A 22,584-nucleotide genomic window follows, 5' to 3' on the forward strand; every position below is an offset into this window, starting at 1 on the left:
CATTTTCCCCAATTGTACTCTACAAACATGTAGATATTAGCTTGTTTACTGTGTTCTTGTGTTGCATCGGCAGCTGTTGTCATACTTGCTAGCCTTAAAAAACCAACTAGCTTGTCTTGAGAACCATTAGAACTGATTCACTAAGTCACATCCCAAAACGTTGTTATCATATTATACCCAATATCACTTGCAATGTAATTCTAATCAATGGAAAGCATGCGCATTGAATCCGAGCAATAATTACCTGTGACACGCCCCAGAATACTTTGCCCAAATATAGCAAGTGGCACGCTTATCAATATATACATTCACTCAGTGATTTGGCTTTGTTAATTTCTTCACTGTTTTTATGATTTTGCAAACAAAATAATATTTCACTGTCAAATTATACAATTATGTTATTCAAATGATGTTTCCTTGCCACTACATGGGGTACACGATAAAACCTTTACGGGCCCTCCTAAAGTCGGGCCCTTCCACCATACAACCAGTGTCTACGGTACAACCTCATCTACAAAACCCATATCCAGGCCGTAAAGATAATTATCAAACACTTGTATGTTGAATTTACATAATGACATGTAAATTATCACATGTACACTTCACATGCGTCATCTGTTAACTCCTGTGTTCATTTCTGTTCATTTACATAATGACTTAATTTGCATAATTACATGTAAATTATCACATGCACACTTCACATGCGTCATGTGTTAACTCATGTGTTCATCTCTGCTGTGTGTGTACATTTACATAATGACTTCATTTGAATAATGTCATGGTTGTAATCAGGTTATGAGGCACACATTTTACAATAACTATGACCTGTTCTCAAGACAAGCTAGGTGCATGAAGATGAGGTACTAGAAGGTACAACAGCTAACGATGTAACACAACCGCACAGTAAACACTGGTTATATGCAAATACATATATTAGCTAAATCCAAAGTGGCGATCAGAACTTAGGACAATTAGAAACTGTCTGATCACAAGCACTGGGTGCTTGCCGTGTGAGGGCGCTAACCCGAGTAAGTACGGTACTGTAAATAGTGATCACAATGTGGTCAACAAACAAATAGCATTTTATCTGAACATGTGTATGACTGAACTTTAAAGGTACACAACAGGTACATGTACCTGCAACTGAATCAATTTTAGAAACTTGTGTTAGATATAATGACATAGTACAATATATCCAATCAAATTGATTTTTGAGTCCATACCCTAAAATCAATATTCCAACACAATCACCATTTCAACCTAATACTGTACAACATATGGATATATAGTAAACCTGTAATTTACATGTAGTGTGTTTAATTACCAGTATTTTTGTAATTTTCAGTAAATATATTGTTGGTTGTCTGTTTCCAAAAAATATACTCTAGTTGCAGCTTGTGTAGCTTTAACACTACTTTTATATAACAGAACTACATTAAGTACATTTACTGGTATAATTCAGACAATTTCATATTTTCAAAGACATGATTGCAGGAAGTATTAGCCATGATCATACAACAACATAGGAAAAGGTTTTTGAAAAAGTAACAATGCTATATATCATGTAGCTACAACAATCTACGGTTAATAGTAATGTTTTGGGGTTTTTTATACGCGCTTTTAAAAAATATCGCTTTCTCACTCTGCTCAAACTGCTTTACAATTGTTACTCCTGGTATGGATATCATCTATAGCGGTACAACGGCCCTTTATACTTGCTCAACTCCCTGGGGAGTATATGACCCATTGCAGCCAATATAAGCACATAGGATTAAAGCATTCATAGTGCAACAACTATCCTACCAGGTCCCCCAATTATACAGCTGGGTTGACCAGGTCACAATTTGTTTCTCAAGATAACGTATTAAAATAGTGATATGGGTCAGTAAGTTACTTAAATAAAGACAGAAGTGTACAACTGCATGTGAACACATGTTGATAATAGTTTCTGTTCATGCTTTTAAATGCACCAAGATGTCTTAGAAACGACACCTGAAATCTTTAAGAATACTATGAATTACTGGATCCATCAAAGGTCTATAACATAAACTATAAATGATAGTTTTCTAACGGATAAATGTTTGTAGTTTTGCCATCTTATCACTACATCAATGATGGCTTTTGTTTGATAGAGGGCAGTATTTATCATGGCGGGGGGGAAAGGGGGGGGGGGCAGATTCATGTAATGTATAGGGCAGGTTATGAGAAATGGTGAATTAAATATGGCCAACCTAAATCACCATTATCACCTTGGTTACTGTTTGCCTTTATTGGATCGTTTTCTTTTCAAGGATGAAATCTGCCGTTGTGGTGTTCTTGGTATATGTATAGTACTATTTCTGTCTGTGCTAGCATCAGTGTCAGAATCAGAATCCATATATACCCTGGGTGGAGTCTTCTTGACAGACGTTTTTAATTGTTTCCTTGGACTGCTGACTAGTTTCACTGTATTTTTCTTGATGTGTTGTTGTTGTTTTTCCAGTTCTTTGATTCGTTCCGATAATGTGATCACAACATTTTGAAGCTGTAAACCAGAGTAGTAAAAAAAAAGTTTCAAAAATCATCGATCTCTTGTTTTTCCAACATATCTGATTTTCACTGATGGCCCCCCCTTTGGATTAAGATATAGATTTAGGGTATGAAATCTAATTGTCTGGCAGAGCTGTAGGGGTCAGATTCAAGAAATACACATGGTTAATCGTATGTGAAGATCATTACATGATAACGGTGAATGAAAGAAGCCATTAATATCAAACTGCAACAACTGTCAATAACATGGACAAGGGGATGGAAATACTGGTGGGATACAGCGCCCTCTTGTGGTCATATGACAAATCTACATCGATGAACTGTATACAGCCAATCATATTAATCAATCAGAACTTAGATGGAAGTGACATACAGGCCTTGGTAAGGAGCTTCTGTTAAATATATTGTTGACAGCTGGTATTGTTATAGATTACACTAACAATAGAAACAGTCCACAACAAAAAACTAAAGTTACCTAGCAAGGCCTGTACATCACTTTTGCCTAAGTTCAGAGCTCTGTACTGATAATTAAGTGACAGCAATGCATATTATCTCATTCAACATTCAATTTGCAACCAAACATACATAGTTAATTTTACAACTTACAAGGTATTCTTTCCCTGTAACCATTCACAAAGATGATTCCCTACTTGTAACATCTCTCTAAATCTTCCATGAAACTTTAACAGCCAAAGACTGAAAAAAACTTATCTTTTTTTCGGTGCTACTACTTACTATATTCACTGAAAACTAACATGAAATAATTTAAAAGGAATGTACACAACGTTCAATTTCTCTGTATAGTATTATCTAACCTGACATTGTTGTTGGCAAACTCTATCAACAAGGTAGATCCAACAGCTTACCTTACAAATGTATTCATACATTGTTTTCTGGTTTGGTACTCCCTGGTCTTTTAAGCCATCACTGTCTTCCTGTAGACTACCAACTTCATAACTGTCAACAAATCATGTATTATATCATCAGTCTTTGAAATCGTGTTGACTATGGCGAGTACAAATCAAAAGCTTTCTGATTTCAACACTAGATCTACATGGATTACCTACAAGTGTTCTGGTTGGTAAACTCTAACTGAGTTCCCCTATCATTTTACTGGGGTTCCCCATCAGTGTTTTTTGTTGAGGGCAGTGGAAAGACATAAGCAACCTGAGTTCACCACATTTTTGCCAGGATTTTACTACAAGTTTTACTTACCAATCAATTTCATCCACATAGAGACAGTAATGATCTCTAATATGATCAAGTTCTACTGTTGTTGTTCTGTAACGTTTACCAAGCACTGTTGTACACTTCTTACACCTCAAATATCGAAAGCAACTGTAAGAAACAAAAGTATACAGACAACACATTAACCATTCCTTTACAAAAACTAAAACTTAAAAGGTATACGATTGTGTAGTCAAGATGGGTGAAGGTATACCCATTGTGGAGTCATGATGGGTGAATGGTTAGCATGTTCGCCTTGGAATCTGTACATTGCAGGTTTAAAACCCATCACTGCAGTTTGTTTCTGAATAGCTAAAGTCCTTGGGCAAGATTTGAACCATGATTGTACCTCGGTCAACCCAGCTGTATAATTGGGGACCTGGTAGGATAGAGGTAACCTGATTGCAATATGTATGCTCCCCAGGGAGTTGAGGAAGTATAAAGGGCCGTTGTGCTGCCATTGATCCATGCCAGAGGTAATAATTGTGGGCAACTTGAGCTTTCAGGAGAGGTGCATCATAAAGTGCACTATTCATATTATTATTAGCAAATGTTCTAAAATGAATTTCTTCTTAAGTTTACTTTCTCTTGGTAGGATTTGGCTGATAAGACCTTGACAGCTACATTTTTTATGTGCATTTAAAACCTTCAAATTTTTATCATTTAATTCTATCCTTTTCATCTGTGTATATCCTGTTTTTAATTACTCTGCTGAGCTGTAGTGAACCACTTGAATAGTCAGCTGGGCTTTCTTATTAGTCAACCTTGCACGGCCATTATTAACATTTGCATTATATACAAAACAAAGATTGTGTTTCACTTTGTCGCAATTTCAACTCATTCCATTTCAACTCGCCCCATTTTCAACTCTTCTCACTCTTTTAAAATCAAATCATGTAGTAAAGTAATTTGCAGATCTTTGCAATATGATTTATGTGTCAATGTATTTTAGTTATAAAAGACATTACTATACTAAAACATTAAAATACAGTACATCAGATATATTGACTTTTTGGTTTGGTTTATCCCTCCCTTGTTTTGGTAGGAAAACCAGACCTTCATCATTAAGAGATACTGAAAAATTTAACAAACAATCCCCCTAGAAATCTGATGCACTGAAATCGGGGTGAGTTGAAATTGGGGAGAGCTGACACTAGGATGAGTTGAAAATTGAATGAGTTGAATTGGGACGAGTTGAAATTTGGACAAAGTGATGTCACCCCACAAAAAAATGAATACCAGCACCAGTAACATCAAAGAAAAATTAGGGAAAGTATTGGCAATTTTGAACGTTTTGACTCATATTTCGACCACAGCAGAATGAGTTACGTAGACACGCATTGTCATGACAAAGGCGCGTGCTGTCGTGACGTAGAATGACCTAAGTATATATTCCATATTTTTTTGTTAAACTTATGGCATTATGGTATAATCCCTGTTATTTACCTGGCTTCATCAAGTCCACTCTGGGAAATTGTAATCTTCCTGTCTTCAGTCACATTGTCTGTTACCCCTGGAATAGAAACGTTGACTATTAGAGCAAAGACAGACTTATTGTACATGGACTACTCATACTACTTGCCTACAAATATTATACATCAGTCAAAGGGACATAGTCTGCAACTTACATGTATATAAGTATTTGTCATCATTATTGTTTCCAAATAAAATGTTACTAATATTTTACCCTTCACTGTCACTTGTCTAAAAACCAGTATCCACTGACAAAACTACTGCCATGTAAATAAACTGTTGTGATAATGTAGTTCAATATTTAAATTTCAAGAATAAAATGATGTCATTTTATTCATACAGTATGAGAATACATTTAGTTAATTTGGTAGGAATTTTGTCAGCGACTACTATAGTCATTAAACAAGTGATAGTGAAGGGTAAAATATAAGTAACCTTTTATTTGGAAACAAAAATGACAAAGAATACTTACAAGTTGCAGACTTCTGTATGTCCATTTGACTGATACTACATGTATAGCTAGGAAGACATCACATGACTGTTTACCCAAAGGACAGTGAGTGGGTTACACCTCAAAACAGACTGTTTCTCAAAGGCAGAATTTATGGAAAACAGTCTGTGTTGGGGTGGTGACTAACATGCACCTGAGGGAAACTGATGCATGATGTGTGAAGGGCTGGAATGTAGCAGTAGCCTAGGGCACAAACTAAACATTGTATCTTGGCTTCCAATTTATAAGGTAGCAGTCTGTTAGGCTGCAACTTGCAAGAAATGTCGTGTCGTTCCCCACCCACCGGCCTCCATCATTGCCCCCTCCATCATTGCCCCCTCCATCATTGTGCCCTCCATCATTGTGCCCTCCATCATTGTGCCCTCCACTGGGAGGGGTTGACCCGTCACAGCATACCTTACAGACTAGTAGTCTGTTAGACCAATTGGAAATCAATTGAAAATTGTAGCTAAAATAGCTGACTCGGCTAAATCTGACTACCCAGTGTACAACATAAATTTAATCTCTGTGTTGATATTACACATATATTAATCATTATTGCCTGAGCTGATATTAGGACATGCCTGGGAGCATTCATACAATTTGAATACAATTCTTTTTCTAATGCTGAATTCAATTCTCCAAGTGGCCACTATCTATGGGAAAACCAAGAGCTTGTGATAATACAATGGTGATATCATTTACTGTGGTTCACTGTATCCATACTGAATCTTTAAATTATACACTGGTACAATTTCTTGTAGCCACAAAATATCTCTGAGGAGGCTGTCAGTTATTTCAATCCTTGTTTTTTTCCTTTTACTTCTAATTCTAACAACAACAACAACAACAACAACAACAACAACAACAACAACAACATACATGATACTGTGTATGTAGGAAATTACAACTGCCAACTTTAGACCGTGGACAAACAGTTACAAAAAGCTGGAAAGTAAATGGATTGATAACACTTATATCACAGCATGTTGGAAGTATAGAAACTTGTTGTATCATATTCCATCATTTGATAAGAACAGATTTATGGCCATTTTACATAATAGTTCACGTAACTCTGATATGAATGTTCTAGCGAAGGACCAAGAGTGATGGAGCAAAACTGCTACAGTATTGCATCTACCACGATATCAGCCTATATCAAATTGCTGCTCATAACCAAGTAATGAGTAATTAAATCCCCTCCACTGTCTATGGTTGCAGTGTCAGGAGAAGAATGGGTCTGACAGGCGTAAAATGGGAGCAGTTGGGTAGAAAACTTTCGCGGTGAGTGAACCTGTGCGAACACAGAAACAAGCGTGTTTTTACCCCTTTCATATAAAGTTGGCCAAATACGTCAATATTAACGATATTATCGACATTTTATTGTATTCTGATATAAATATTCTGAGACATAACTCGGGAAACAAATGCCTGTGGTCTGAATTCATGAAGGCTCTGATCCGAATCGTACGCGTACTCACTTTTCACTGCGATGACAGCGAGTTGTTCTTCGGTTGAGCCAACCATGGTTGAATCACTTAAAACATGGAGACATCCACTACATTGGATAACGAATTCTGCCTGGGCCATATCGTCTGAACCGTCATCTTCACCAACAGACACAGCATTTTTGAATAACATAGACACAACGTCTGTGTTCATCTCTCCCGCCATCTTTTCATTCGGTGAGTTTGACCTCGACGGGTCAACGCGAGATCTCAAGAATTAAAAACCAGAAATTTCTTGAAAACTTTGTTTCATGATGACAAATCATAAATTTACAATGACAATTTGTGTTAAAGATAAAAAACCCAAAAAAAACCGCGCTTTAAAGTACCAATGTTAATATGACTATGAGGTGAAAGGTCAGAGGTTACACATGTTGCTGTTGGTTGATATTGCATTGAGCCGCTCATGATGTACACTGACTGACAGGGCTAGGCAAGGCTAAATTGTCTGTATCGAGACGTATTTGTTGAGTGTTTTAGTAGGCAATTCTTTATCCAGAACTGTATTTATTTAGCAGGAGGATACAAACTGGCGAAATAGCTAGAACTCAAACTTGAAGTCCGCCCCCATGCTCCGTCCGAAGGCTTACACTCTTGTCGGTGTATTTCGTACGCACAGAAGTTGTCTCCATGTTTCATGGAATTCTACAAAAGAGCTTCAGTGCAGGAAACAGCGGATTGTCCACCAACGTCATGTGAGTAACAGCGTACAGAAAGCCCACAATCCACTTTTCGATTTTCTGAAAGTATCAAGTTGCCATGGAAATGTGTCACCTTCACTCAGTGAATATGGAAGACATCACTGCCATTTTGGTAGATGTCACAATATGTATTTTCAATGTGTGCGAAGTTTTGCAGCAAAGAGTAGGGGTAGAGGTGATGTGAAATCATACGTAGACGTTGTTGACTATGATAGCAGTAAGGAATACAGCGATGATGAACTGAGAAGTGATGAAGAGTCAGATGATGAGGGTGACACTAGTGGAGAGCCAAAATCGTGGAAGGATGTTGTACACAGTGTGAGTGGATTCCGAGCTGATCAGATGCTGGCAGTGGGACTTGGAATTTCAAGAAAGTAAGGAGTAAACTTTATAATTTGTTTATTTCTTATAATTTCATAAATAGGGGAATGCCACTCCTAGCAGTAAAGGTTTGTAATTTATTTTATCATTTCGTATCACACAAATTTTGCATGATTGCCAAGAAATACTAAATTGAACCACTTTTTTATCGCAATTGTTCTGGCAGCAGACTGGCATATGCATCAGATGAGCAATACATATACATGACTTTATTTGAAAGCACTAAGCACTTAGGAGTCATACATGTATAATGACTCTTCAGAATCTAAAGTTTATGAAAAGTACCTTTATATTTGTCTTCCTGCAGCCAAAAAATACTCATGACCTAAGGGGTTTGGAAAGTTGCAAGAAGAGTCCCTAGACAAGTAATGACAAGGCCCCTTAGGTCACTCATATTTTCCTTGGATGAACAAAGGAAAATGTTTTGGGAATAACATCTAAATAAACTTGTTCATTCTTCAAATCAAAGACAATCATTCTCTATATTTGATTTCAGACAAGTAGAAGTTGCCTTCCTTTCTGGCAAACTAAGATTTAATGGTGAAAAATTGACAAAGAAAAGTAAAAGGGTGAGTATTTTGTTATGTTACCTCCATTGCTTTTGTTAAATCAGTTTATCATTGTAATCAGTAAATTTTTCTTTGATTAGTATAATTGTATATGAAAGTGAAATCGTTTGTGATTTATTTTACATGTATATGTGTGTGTGTGTGTGTGTGTGTGTGTAGAAACTCAAAATACAAAAAATACCACCAATGGCACTGTAGCACAACTGTATTTGGCTGTTGGTATGAGCGTGGTCTTGTTGCTAGGCATATTTACATACGATTTTGGAATCTTTATTAATTTGCCTACCCTTTCCAGTTTTCATCTTTGCAAAATAAACCATTATTAGCCATTGGGCACCACCCAGAGGGGACTTATATGTTGGGTTCTGTCTGTCGGTCTGTCTGTGCATGCGCACACCATCATATCTCTGGCATGCACCAACTAATTTCAACCAAACCTGGCATAAAGGTAACATACAGTACTATGTGAGACATATGCACATCACTTTGTTTTACGACCAAATCAAATATGGCTGAATGGTGGCCATATTTGTAGTTAAATTTCACAATATGCATAACTTTGGAGGTATAATGCATAGTGACGCCATGATATTATCAAATATGAGCTTTCTTTTAAGACCCTGACCTTCGACCTTGAAAGTCTTTTTCAAGGTCAAATAGCCAAATTTGGGGTTTCTTCATAGCGTTTTGAATCAAATATTTAAAGTGATGATATTTTAATCATGTCTTGGTTTTTACTATGTGAGGCATATGTATGTCACAACCTTGACCTGAATGGCGGCCATGTTTGTGATTAAACAAGGTTAGGACATTTTGCCTGTAATCGTTAAAAGTTTGATACATATGGACACCATTCAAGTGTCTACACCCACATTATCAATGATGAGCTTTCTAATGAGACATTGACCTTTGACCTTGACAAACATTTTCGAAATGACCAAAAATTTTCTTTTTACGTTATAATACTCAAGAAGTTGAATAAACAAAGACTCCATTTAAATGTCTATATACCAAAGGTACAGCTTTTTTTCATATCTTGACCTTTGCCTTTGATCTTCATATTCAAGGTCAAATAGGAAATTGGTCAATAAATTACGATGCCAATAAATTATGATGTTTTGTATTTCGAGACATCATTCAGATTTGCACAATAACTTTGCCATAAAACATACAAGTTGAAGATTATGTCTTCGATTGAGAGCTTGTTTCATCATTGCGATTGTGATTTGATCAGTTTGATTGATTGATTTGGATTGATTTACTATACAGTAATTGATTGATTATTTATTGATTGATTGATGCAGGTTGAACTCAATGATGCTTTAGATCTCATTAAATCAAGACAGGGCAGTGAAGAAGGAACCATGAATGTGATGAGAGTTGTCTTAAAGAAGATCAACGATGAAAAAACTAATAAAGGCAATCATGTAGTCAGTCTGAGACGATGGAAACACTTATCAATTCCAAAACCAGATAAAAAGTGAATAGTTTGGTTTTCTGAGATCTTGAAAGTCTGTTGTTTGGAGTGGGTAAAGAACTTGTAGCAGAGTTTCTATAATGACTGATTTGAACAATGTATGGTGTGTACATGTATGTGGTAAATGATATACAAGTCTGTGCCAACTTATTTCTGTACGTGATTACAATTACTATATAGATACTTGATTTACAAACAACATACAAGACTAGTACACAACAATGTGCTAGTAATACTTTAAATGTAATGGTTTTTTAACTCATGACCTTTTTTCTTTGCAGTTAAAAGCAAATTTGAAAGAACTCAAACTTTTTGATGACACTATTTTGCTATTTTAAGTTTAGATAATGGTTAGGAGTATCAGACCAGCAGAAGGCATGGTTTGTTTTCAGTCTTGAGGAGTTAAAATTGTTTTCATGTGTGTTCTACTTGAAGATCTCTATTTAGTATATAGGCTTGGTAGTGGATATTGTAAACAACTTTTTCTGGTGGACCAATAAATTTTCTTTCTCTGTTTTACAAGCACCTTGTAATGATTCTTAACTAGAAATGTCGGCACTGATTTTACCACTTTTTAGTACACAAGTAAGGCTTGTCTGTATTTTTAGGGACATCTACTTCTACACTGTGTACACATCAAAAAGGGATTATCATCAGACAGTCATAACACTGGTGGCATCCTTTAGATCTCATTTGTCAAAACATTATTAATATCCCATGGGTGAAACACCAATCCAACATGGCCCATGCAAGACATACTGATACTTTCACTTACAATAAAGACACTTCAAGAATTAACATTTATCAAATTAACTTTATTCATCAGAAACTTGTGTTTCATACCCTGACGGAAACTTATCTGGGGAACACTCAACAGGTTAAAGAGTATGTGTGAGAAACACTCAACCGGTTTATGAGTATGTGTGGGAAACACTCAACCGGTTTATAGTATGTGTTGGAAACGCCGGTTTATGAGTATGTGTGGGAAACACTCAACAGGTTTATGCATGCAAAATCTGTAGGACTTCATCATACACAAATCACTACAACTATAATATAGTTATTGATAATAGTAACCAAAACATTTTCAATCTACAAGCTACACTAATCATCTTTTTTTTTCTCTGCTATTCATACTTTTATAAGAAACAGAGATATATTCTAATAGCTGATAAGGCACTGGTTGTGTTGGCAAATGATCATCACATGTTATGTGCATGATCATCACATGTTCCTTACATGATAAACAACTGATTATCACATGTTCAGTACCTAATATGCAGGCGTTTATCATGTTGGGAACATGATAATCACATGACAGTCACATGATGCACAAGTACCACTCTCCTGGCAGTGAACACTGTCAAAGATATGCAAGTTTACAGACCATATATCTGTCTTTTTGTCTGTTCTCAGTTATAAAACACTAAGAAGAACACATAGTTATGACAAAATAGTAAATAAATATATAATATTATCAATCTACACTTCTCATACACTAAAACAAAACTCTCAATTACTAAACTTTTGAGATATAAACTATGTGAATAGAAAACTATATAATGTTTAACTTACATTTAATGAAATATGAAAAGGAAGAAACAAAAATACAGTACATGGAATTCCATATATACTATCCTGATAGCACCTATTTAGGAATGAGTTTCACCTTTATTGTGTTCATTCCAAGTTTTCCTACATGTACCAATTGATGACTGGAATGTTTCTGTATTTAAACCTTACATATACCATATCATGTACATGTAAAACTCTTTGAGTTGTTCACAATCGTAACTGCTCTAATAATGAACTGTCTTAGAAACTTGATAAGTAGGTATCTCTATACACACAGGGTCATCACATGATAATCACATGATCATCACATGTTCCTCCCATGACACAAAGCTGATGGTCACATGATGTTTAGGTGACTATCATTTAATCCTGACATTACACATTTTGTGTTTTCATGGGCATTCAATAAGTTTTCGGATCACTCAGAAATTCCAATATATGTGAAAAAATAATATCTTGTAGAATGTATAATATATTATTATATAAATAAAGACAATGGCACAAGAAACAGTAATTGAAACAGGAGTATGAAAAAAGCCCACACAGCTTTGATCAGGATCGTCATCAGATCTTGAGTCGGATGCTTCACTATCTTTGAACAAAAAAAGATGTAAAACTTTGGTAGGATGTGAGCCTACTGGCAGTTAAAAAATGAAAAAAATAATATTGCCGAACTCCCAGGAAGATGACAAATGTTCATGTAATGGGTTATCAACTACATTATGGAATTTAGAGATGAAGTAGACAATGATGGAAAGCTATCGATTGACAATTTCAGGTTGTACAAATGGCAATTATCTAACTAATGGACTTCTGATGTGAAACTGGAGGAACATGTAGGACTCACTCTCCGTCCCCTGGTTTTGCTAAATTGTCATATTTTACACATAGCTTAGAGATAAGGTACATGTAACTAGCAGTGAATTCAACAAATGTTCTGTAAATCCCTTTTTATGATGACCCAGTCCTCACAATGATAACATAATACAGGACTTCAACTTGACAAGCTTTCTAGCTAAGATATAAACTGTTGTTTCCACATGTGAGACCACCACTACACTGGGTTGGACCACTTCTACACTGGGATGGACCACACTGGGTTGGAGTTTGTGGTTACATAAATGGAAACAACAACCAGCGATAGACAAGCATTTATAAATGGAACTTGTTATAAACAGGGAAAGTAAATCAATGAATTGGATTAATAACACATGGCACAGCCAATTAGATGTACAGAGACTTATATTACATTTCATAGTTTGATGAAATATCTTAACATGATAGCTCACATTCACAAATGTCAAGTCCCTGTGTCATTTCATGTACACATAAAGAGACCATAAAACTTTGTATATCAAACTATGAAATCTAACACTAGTCTCTTTAGTTACAATATACTGTGCTAAGTGTTCTTAATCCAATTAATTTACTTACTTTCCCTGTTTGTGACAATTAATTTATGCTTGTAAATGTTACGTAATAACAGAGAGTACATTATGAAAGTGATTTACAGAGACATTTGTTGAATTCACAGCTATTGAAAATTTGGACAAGATGGTATAAAATAAATGACATCAGCAAAAACAAGCCATAGGACTGAGAGAGTGACTGAGAAAATTGTAAACCTTTGATAGGAGGAAGTCACTGGCAGCACAAATGGAATTGTCTAAATAATGGGTTTCTTGAGATGACACTGTAGTGAAAATATATGTAGAAACTAAATTACAGGCAATGAAAAGAGGTAGTTGATAAAATAATGACTTTGAGGTAAACTTAACAAACTGAATTCCTATCGGATCTGTCACAGGAAAAGTTGTTCCAGCAACTGTAACCTGTTCAACAGATCAGTGCGTGATGTAGCTCTTGTTGCAAGTCTGTTCTAGAGATTCTAGTCTGCTCTAAGATGCTGTTGGGATGCAGCTCTAGTTGCTGTCTGTTCTCAAGAGATGTTGGTGATGCAGCCCTATTCTTGGTCTCATCTAAGGAGCTGTTGGTGATGCAGCTCTTGTTGCAGCCATCTTAGAATGGGACACAATGTTGGGAAACTCTTTGATAAACCTGGAAGAGTTAGCAACAAGGAATAATATGAACTCTGTGAAGACAATATGTGTTATATACATGTATAAAAGAGAATGCCAATAATACTACACCACTAGTAACCATGGTGTATTTTTGAATCTCTTATTTTGTCACTTTGTAAAAACCATGAAATACTGTAAATTTTTGTCATCAATTCAATTTCTTCTATAATAAATTTTAAATGATTTATCATTAGTTGTATTTGGGTATTTCCATCAAGGTCATAGGTCATAAACTTACTGATTACTGTCAGGTGACTGCAAAGGTCATGGGTCATAATTTTACTGATTACTGTCAGGTGACTACAGAGGTCATAGGTGATAAACTTACTGATTAATGGTAGTGACATCCAACTCAGCAAGTCCTTGTTCTACTAGTGGTTGGAATGCTAATGATGATCCTTTGTCTGATGGTAAACTTTGATATAATAACACCTTCACTGGACTTCCTACTTCCTGTAAATAAACATGACAGTCACATAAGTTCTCTAAAGAGGTTTTTTTTGGCATCTTTAAAAAGATGGCAAAACCAATCACACTAAATTATTGTTCACTGCAAGTAAGTAAAAGTTCAACCTGGGTGAGCTAAGTTCAACCTGGGTGAGCTGTCACTAGTCACTACATACATGCACCATACAGTAGAATGGCAGCAAAGTTCACTTTCAATAACCTTTAATAGACACAGATCATTATTTGAGTACATATCCAGAGTACATTTCATCAACTGTCCAGTGTTTACACTATTTCAAATACTTGGTGGATTACATTTACATCATCCAATTTATGTAATCTACCTACACACCACAGTGTCAGTTTATTTCTAGCTTAGCTAATGTTGAAAGGGATCTCTTTACCTTGATGGTCAGACTTTACACCTGCTAACACTCACTGACAAGTAAAGGACTTTCTCCATTTCTCACACTCATTTACAGCATTCATATCAAGTGTAGATAAGTATACCTTTTCAATTGTTTTAATTATAAGCCTAGTATGTTGCCTTTCTACATTCGTCAATTTGTAAACAGTGTTTTCTGCTAATGAATACTAGATGATTACCATCACAAGCATGATTATATTTGGCTCTTAACGAGGTGGGAATCACTGTTTTATGGTATCTATAATTTTACTGTAGTCATTGCCTATTCACTTGCTTTGTTTACAAATTGATTACATTGGTGTTACATGTACATGTACTGGGCTGATGATTAGAACAATGTACATTAAATTACACCTGATATGGATGCTATAAATAATTGTGCTAAATCATGCCAACGCTTTAGGGACCATTGCACAATGTCGTACTAGCTCAATAAATTAACATCCTTCATTTAGGACAAACCCCCTCCCCCTAAATGAAAATCCACAAGTACGGCATCACACATTTTTATCTGATGTAAACCACAACGAAAACTATAGCAGTCACACCAGTATGATTGATGCAATGTAAAAATTTGATTCTAAACATGAAGTTCCAACCTTATGAACCTGTTTACTGTCAGGAGGTGCTGGTAAACACATTAAAATACTACTGGAAACTCACCACTGTGTCTCACATTAGAAGTATATACAGAAGCTGTGAAAGTTTTTGAAATTTGATGAGAAGTGTGAAAATGATGTTTTATGGCAAATCACATTGGCATCAGACCCCTTCCACCCTAATATGAACAATGTTTGCTTATTGAGCTTGTGTGACATTGTGTGAAGGTCCCTTACATAAGTGTTACCAGGTGTACAAAACGTGTACAAAATAATATGTATATAAGATAGTATTGCCTACCATAATACAAGCAATAAGACGCTTGGCCATCACTAGGTTAGTCATTGCAAGCTGTGATCCTTGTGGCCAATTGGTGTCTGCTACCATGGCAACACCATCAGGTACTTGTGTTGGTGGTTTTAGGCCGATGAGTTCACTTTTGATTGCTTGCATTGGTAATGCCTTGAACTCATCTGGCAACTTTCTTAACCTGCCATAAAAAATATTACATGTAGCATGTAAAATGTACATGGTGACATCTCTCTAAGTTGACAGTATGTAAAGAATGAAGGTGGGTTATTATGTTTCTGATACATAAATATTGCAGCACTGATTTTATCAGAATTTAGTTAGGTACTTTAGTAGGACTTGGTGGTATTCAACTTTCAATTTGATTTGAATGGCATCACTCACTAAATCATTACAATCAAAGTGTACAGTTCATCAACCCCTATGCCAAGAATTCTACAGAAGTGTTGCATATCAATACTTGCATGCTTTTAACCTGGGTTTTACAGCTGTATATGCTACCTGTCAACTCCTACAGTTTCTGTCATACCATAGTCTACCTAAGTCACTTCAACTTTAAGTGGACTCCCTAACCTGTCAACTCCTATAGTTTCTGTCATAACATAGTCTACCTAAGTCACTTCAACTTTAAGTGGACTCACTAACCTGTCAACTCCTATAGTTTCTGTCATAACATAGTCTACCTAAGTCACTTCAACTTTAAGTGGACTCCCTAACATGTCAACTCCTATAGTTTCTGTCATACCATAGTCTACCTAAGTCACTTTAACTTAAAGTGGATTCACTAACCTGTCAACTCCTACAGTTTCTGTCATAACATAGTCTATCTAAGTCACTTCAACTTTAAGTGGACTCACTAACCTGTCAACTCCTATACTTTCTGTCATAACATAGTCTACCTAAGTCACTTCAACTTTAAGTGGACTCCCTAACATGTCAACTCCTATAGTTTCTGTCATAACATAGTCTACCTAAGTTACTTCAACTTTAAGTGGACTCCCTAACATGTCAACTCCTATAGTTTCTGTCATACCATAGTCTACCTAAGTCACTTTAACTTAAAGTGGATTCACTAACCTGTCAACTCCTACAGTTTCTGTCATAACATAGTCTACCTAAGTCACTTCAACTTTAAGTGGACTCACTAACCTGTCAACTCCTATAGTTTCTGTCATAACATAGTCTACCTAAGTTACTTCAACTTTAAGTGGACTCCCTAACATGTCAACTCCTATAGTTTCTGTCATACCATAGTCTACCTAAGTTACTTCAACTTAAAGTGGATTCCCTAACCTGTCAACTCCTATACTTTCTGTCATAACATAGTCTACCTAAGTCACTTCAACTTTAAGTGGACTCACTAACCTGTCAACTCCTATAGTTTCTGTCATAACATAGTCTACCTAAGTTACTTCAACTTTAAGTGGACTCCCTAACCTGTCAACTCCTATATTTTCTGCCATACCATGGTCTACCTAAGTTACTTCAACTTTAAGTGGACTCACTAACCTGTCAACTCCTATACTTTCTGTCATAACATAGTCTACCTAAGTCACTTCAACTTTAAGTGGACTCCCTAACATGTCAACTCCTATAGTTTCTGTCATACCATAGTCTACCTAAGTTACTTCAACTTAAAGTGGATTCCCTAACCTGTCAACTCCTATACTTTCTGTCATAACATAGTCTACCTAAGTCACTTCAACTTTAAGTGGACTCACTAACCTGTCAACTCCTATAGTTTCTGTCATAACATAGTCTACCTAAGTTACTTCAACTTTAAGTGGACTCCCTAACCTGTCAACTCCTAAAGTTTCTGCAGTACCATAGTCTACCTAAGTCACTTCAACTTTAAGTGGACTCACTAACCTGTCAACTCCTATACTTTCTGTCATAACATAGTCTATCTAAGTCACTTCAACTTTAAGTGGACTCACTAACCTGTCAACTCCTATACTTTCTGTCATAACATAGTCTACCTAAGTCACTTCAACTTTAAGTGGACTCACTAACCTGTCAACTCCTATAGTTTCTGCAGTTCCATAGTCAACATACGTCACTTCAACTTTCAGTGGACTGACAGACTTGACTTTGAGAATCTCTGCTCTGTACCACTCATCATCAAAGGTATACTGACCACAGCATGCCATGCCTGTACACAAGATATCACCATCATTATAATCTTGACAAGGGTTACACAATAACAAGTCTTGATACAAGTCACCCCTCCATCCCCTCCCTCAAAACGTGTAAATGTGTATGCCATACCTGTACAGATAAATATCCCATTATAACTGTTATCTTGATTTAGGGACGTCATCGAAATCAAAAGCATCGTAATTACGCGTCGCTACGAGTAAAGACTAGTAACTACTAGTAGCTACGATGTACTACGAGAAACGGGAGATAATGAGGTGTTCAGGTTCATGAATAACTGACAATAGATAATAAGTTTACATTTCTTTGTTTCCCTTAACGATGTCGTCTTTACGCGTAGATACACGTAATTTTTTATCGCCAACACACAATAGATAGTGATTCTCACCTTCCATGTTTCCAATGATGACATCGTCTTCTATCGTAGTTGATCGTAGTTTGTCATAATTTTCGATCGTCAAAGAAAACCACGTACTCGGCCAGTAATGTGCTGATGAAACTAGTACTGCACATGTTTTTATGAGTGCAAGTTCATGGGCGATATTCATTAAAAAAAAAACAATAAGATATGCACGAAATCAAAGTTTCAATATTCAGTACAAACTAACAGTACAACTTACAAGCTCACGCTTGGCGGCCATGGTAGGGCCAAGAAATGCTGTTGAATTTCCGGGTTGCGGAAGTGCAGTTTTGACTTTTATATCATCGAATAACGGGATTTGTTTTATATATTCTAAAACAACAACTAATTTTTTATGTTTCTCGGTACAGTAACATTCCTAAATGATGGGGTTGAGTTGAGAAATCGCAATGTTCGGCAACACGTGGCGTGATGCATGATGTCGGTAGATATATAAACATAGAGACGCAAGTGATGAACGTATTCAGTTATTCGTAGCCCGAAATTTCGTTATATAAATGACGTTTTTCCTCAAAATTTTGAAGAAACAAAACGTTTTTAGGTGACTTCTAAATCAATCAAATCAAACGATATATAAATGCGAGACAAGCTTTAGTTTTTAATTTGTTTTTGTGGACAATGTTCGATTTCGACTGACGAATCCTGCGACTAGAATCTAACACGATCAATGCACCGTTCAGCAGCCAGACGAAAATGGTCGACATGTTTGTTGACCAGCCGAGAAGTGCATAAGGAACTTGTGAGGCAGTCCGAATAAATAGATGTAAAATCCGACGTTTCGAATAAAAATTCTTCTTCAAGGTATTTTTAGGCAAGACATATTAGGTAAACATCTGAATATATCTGAAACACTTAGTTGACTTACTAGCCGACTGTACGAATGCCATAGAACTTTAAGAAGGCATCGAATGAATAACATTGAAAAAAGTAAGCGTGAAACTGATTTGCGCACAGGAAAGAAAATCTTTTTGTTTCGTTATTTTTTTCATGATGAAGACTACGCGTAAATGGTCGTAGTTTGGGCTCATGAATAACGGACAATAGGTGTTTACTTTTTATTGTCTACAACCTAAAGTACATGAATATGCGTTGAGACTTATGAATATTCACCGTAGTACATCGTAACTACTAGTAGTTACTAGTCTTTACTCGTAGCGACGCGTAATTACGATGCTTTTGATTTCGATGTCGTCCCTTACTTGATGATAATTTTCAATGTAATGTAATTCTAAACATTTTATGGCTTATCATTTCATGGATTTCAGTCACAATCAAGGAGCTTGTAAGAGTAAATTACAATTTATCCAGGAGTAAATTCAAATTCCCAAGACATTCTACTAGGAATCGAGACAAAATACCAGAAAGCATTTATGAATTTTGCTTTACATACTTTTTAGGTACGGCTTTTGTTTATCAACCCCTGGTATTGGGTTTTCAATACTATTTTTTTGTGATAGTTGTGTTAATACACATACCAGGCACTGGGTTTTCAATCAGTTCAAACTCATCAGCTCTTTTGTTCATCTCAGATGAAATCCTTTCCAACTCCTCATATTGGTGGACGGCCCCAGAAGCTGCATTGTCACCTTTGCCTTTTGGACCCAGACGCTGAAAACAAATCTGTTGGGGGATAAAAAAGGAAAATTATCAGTCATCTACAAAATCAGAAATATGAAGGGTTCCAAAGGTTTTCTGGGGTTTCTAAAGAAAGTAGGAGGTAAACTGACAATTTGAAATGGATTCGTAAATTTACTTTTATATAAATCTGGTATTGTTATTTTTAAATTCAATCATCACAACTCTGTTCAGCACATAGATTTTTGAGTTGGATAACAACATAATATACTGTTACAGTACAATAACATGAGGGGAACATCGCCTTTACCAGCAAAGTGCAATTCTTGCACTTTCTTATCAATCCTTATCAGCTCATTACCATAACTTTAAGTGTTTGCCTTTTGTAATTACATCTGATAAGCCTGAGTCGCTGCTGGTACAGGTACTAGGTCAAGACTGAAATGCTGTCGACCGAATGTGTGCAAGTACTAGTGAGTGTGTTACTGCGCTGCGAGGAACAACTGGCTTGGGTGAAAGGTCACGATTTGGCTTGGGTGAAAGGTCATGATCCAATCACGATCATAACATTAGGATACATCGTGCACCGTACATTGACGATGTTACATGTGGTATATGGACATCAGATAAGGGAATTCGCTATTTAAGTATCTCTGTGCTTAATTTTTCAAAACATTATTTAACTAACTATGGAACGAGAAAAACTGTAGTTCCGAGTGCAAGGTTATTTTCAAGGAGTGAATCGTTTGAGTCAAGGGACGTTATCAGCTGTTACAACTTTTATAATCCTATTACAGTTGACATTGCAAACAGATTTAGAGATTGTCAACAACCTGACTTGCCTATTGATGAACTCGGGTTATCTGTAGTTTGGTTTTACCGTGGCGTTTCCGACATGAATCCTTGGATTTTTTACCTGTACGAGTTTATTAATCAAACTATGGAATGCAATGACTGAAACAGCTATACAGTGCTTCTGTCAAATAATTTTATTCATTACCCTTAGTTAATAAAAAGGTCAAAGGTCAGATGTATACATGTATATCTGCTGGGTTATTAAACAGAGAGACAGATTTCAATGCAATTAGGCCCACCTGGTAAGGTACATTGTTTACCTCTACTGGGTTAGAAAAAGTACCCATATCTGGGTATTATATTAGGCTATCGGTACTTACCTCTGCTGGGTTATTGATCTGGGTGACACTGATTGAAAAGAAAGTGCCTACATCTGGTAAGGTTGGCTGTTTGTAGACTGATTTCATAGGATTGGCGTTGACATCTTTAATATCTATGCTATCACTAAAACAACGAGCCCATCCTTGGTGGACCATAACCTGTGACAAACTGGCTGAATTCTCAGTCTGGACATCAACTTGTAATGGTTCTCCAATCATTGCTGGTTTCTATGGAAACAAACAAATCCAACAATTTTCAATTTTCATTTAGCCTAGCTACTGGACAGTTAAAGGTACAAGTCTTAGAGGAGAATGAAGTTAGTTTCAAGAAATTCTTTGCCTTCGAAAGAAGATAAGATGCTACCATAATTTGCCAATCTGATCACCAGTACCAACAATTCTTTTTCAAATACCAGGGTTACCAAACCATACCAAAAATACTAAACATGGCAGACTCATATTTTTGCTATGGTTTGGTAACCCTGGAAACAGAAAGGGAGAAATTGGGTAAATTGCCCTTGGTTTCTTTCCTTATCAACAGTGTCATAATTTGGATGAGGTACTCTGGTGAAATGACTTGGGGACCAAGATAGATTTTTACCTAGTACTTTACCATGGTAACGAAAACACTGAACTTACTATTGTTTCAGTTGTACTACAACAGAATGCTACTACACTCTCCTAAATAATGCCTAAAAAGATTGACTACATTTTGTTTGCTAAGATTTAATAATACCATACCTTGATAAGCACTGTCACAATGTTGCCTAGCAACGTCTCTATCAAGAAATAGATAGCTTCTTTACACCACTGTCCACTACCACTGTTCTGAAATACCAAGTCAAATACCAAAATATTAATATATTATCACCAATATTTGTCTTTCATTCAGCTAAGAAAGTATATTAAATACATCAAGTTACCTAAGGGGTCATGTGACTTTGTTATTCTCATATATATTTAATTGTAATCTAATAACAATAATCTTGCCAATATAAAATTAACAACAATGTAGATATTACAAACCTGTAAAAAAAATTTAATGGACTTATTGAGTTAATTTTCCTGGACAATAATTTTTTTTTTTTTCATGAGCAATTTAAAATAAGAGGCTATTCCAAGAGTGCATAATATATGTTTGTGATTCCGATATGAAATGACTTAAGTTTACAAACTGCAGCAAGTGTTAACGCTTTAAATATTTACAAGTTTAAGAAATTAATTGGAGAAAAGACAAACTGGTGGTGTTAAGGAGTAACTAGCCATAGTGTTAATGCAACTCAAATTACAGTAAAACAAAACAAAGTGAAGATGAAAACAACATGGATTTGAATAACACAGCAACTTAATTATAGAATTCAGGACAAACATTGTGTCCTGCCACAACAACAACAACAACAGCAACAACAACAACAACAACAACAGCAACAACAACAACAACAGCAACAACAACAACAAACAT

The 22,584-nt window shown here is 35.9% G+C and overlaps 3 protein-coding genes and 1 long non-coding RNA gene across 4 annotated transcripts in view; 1 reads left to right on the forward strand and 3 right to left on the reverse strand.

The window, feature by feature from the left end:
• Nucleotides 1-2,233: 2,233 nt before the first annotated feature.
• LOC144454028 (uncharacterized) lies at nt 2,234-3,487 on the reverse strand. The gene is made up of 2 exons (XR_013482472.1): nt 3,396-3,487; nt 2,234-2,524 (listed from the first exon to the last, which is right to left on the reverse strand). It is a non-coding gene; the product is annotated as an uncharacterized LOC144454028 (long non-coding RNA).
• Nucleotides 3,488-3,740: 253 nt separating this feature from the next.
• LOC144432709 (protein Mis18-alpha-like) lies at nt 3,741-7,393 on the reverse strand. The gene is made up of 3 exons (XM_078120976.1): nt 7,201-7,393; nt 5,203-5,269; nt 3,741-3,867 (listed from the first exon to the last, which is right to left on the reverse strand). Exons 1-3 carry the CDS (start codon nt 7,391-7,393, stop codon nt 3,741-3,743), a joined length of 387 nt encoding a protein of 128 aa, XP_077977102.1.
• Nucleotides 7,394-7,632: 239 nt separating this feature from the next.
• LOC144433406 (uncharacterized) lies at nt 7,633-10,577 on the forward strand. The gene is made up of 3 exons (XM_078121712.1): nt 7,633-8,302; nt 8,806-8,878; nt 10,183-10,577. The coding sequence occupies exons 1-3, from the start codon at nt 7,797-7,799 to the stop codon at nt 10,360-10,362; spliced, it is 759 nt and encodes a 252-aa protein (XP_077977838.1). The 5' UTR covers nt 7,633-7,796; the 3' UTR covers nt 10,363-10,577.
• A 3,271-nt stretch (nt 10,578-13,848) lies between these two features.
• The window catches only part of LOC144432710 (RING finger protein 17-like), a 28,574-nt gene continuing 19,838 nt past the window's right edge, over nt 13,849-22,584 (reverse strand). The window contains exons 20-26 of the mRNA XM_078120977.1: nt 21,864-21,950; nt 21,123-21,350; nt 19,848-19,992; nt 17,808-17,946; nt 15,786-15,975; nt 14,340-14,464; nt 13,849-13,988 (exon numbers count right to left, since the gene is read on the reverse strand). Coding sequence (XP_077977103.1) covers nt 13,910-13,988; nt 14,340-14,464; nt 15,786-15,975; nt 17,808-17,946; nt 19,848-19,992; nt 21,123-21,350; nt 21,864-21,950 — 993 coding nt within the window. The 3' untranslated portion in view covers nt 13,849-13,909. The remainder of the gene's footprint in view (nt 13,989-14,339; nt 14,465-15,785; nt 15,976-17,807; nt 17,947-19,847; nt 19,993-21,122; nt 21,351-21,863; nt 21,951-22,584) is intronic.

The sequence above is a fragment of the Glandiceps talaboti genome, chromosome 3, assembly GCF_964340395.1.
Source record: "Glandiceps talaboti chromosome 3, keGlaTala1.1, whole genome shotgun sequence".
Taxonomy (NCBI): Eukaryota; Metazoa; Hemichordata; class Enteropneusta; family Spengelidae; genus Glandiceps; species Glandiceps talaboti.

Excerpts from the sequence above, each read along its gene's own strand:
- LOC144433406 (XM_078121712.1), top strand. The coding sequence starts at position 7,797 with ATGCTCCGTCCGAAGGCTTACACTCTTGTCGGTGTATTTCGTACGCAC. Across the intron at positions 8,303-8,805 it reads GGACTTGGAATTTCAAGAAA|ACAAGTAGAAGTTGCCTTCC; the intron begins GTAAGGAGTAAA and ends ATTTGATTTCAG. Across the intron at positions 8,879-10,182 it reads TGACAAAGAAAAGTAAAAGG|GTTGAACTCAATGATGCTTT; the intron begins GTGAGTATTTTG and ends TGATTGATGCAG.
- LOC144432709 (XM_078120976.1), bottom strand. The coding sequence starts at position 7,393 with ATGGCGGGAGAGATGAACACAGACGTTGTGTCTATGTTATTCAAAAAT. Across the intron at positions 5,270-7,200 it reads CGCTGTCATCGCAGTGAAAA|GGGTAACAGACAATGTGACT; the intron begins GTGAGTACGCGT and ends TTTCTATTCCAG. Across the intron at positions 3,868-5,202 it reads AGTGGACTTGATGAAGCCAG|TTGCTTTCGATATTTGAGGT; the intron begins GTAAATAACAGG and ends TGTTTCTTACAG.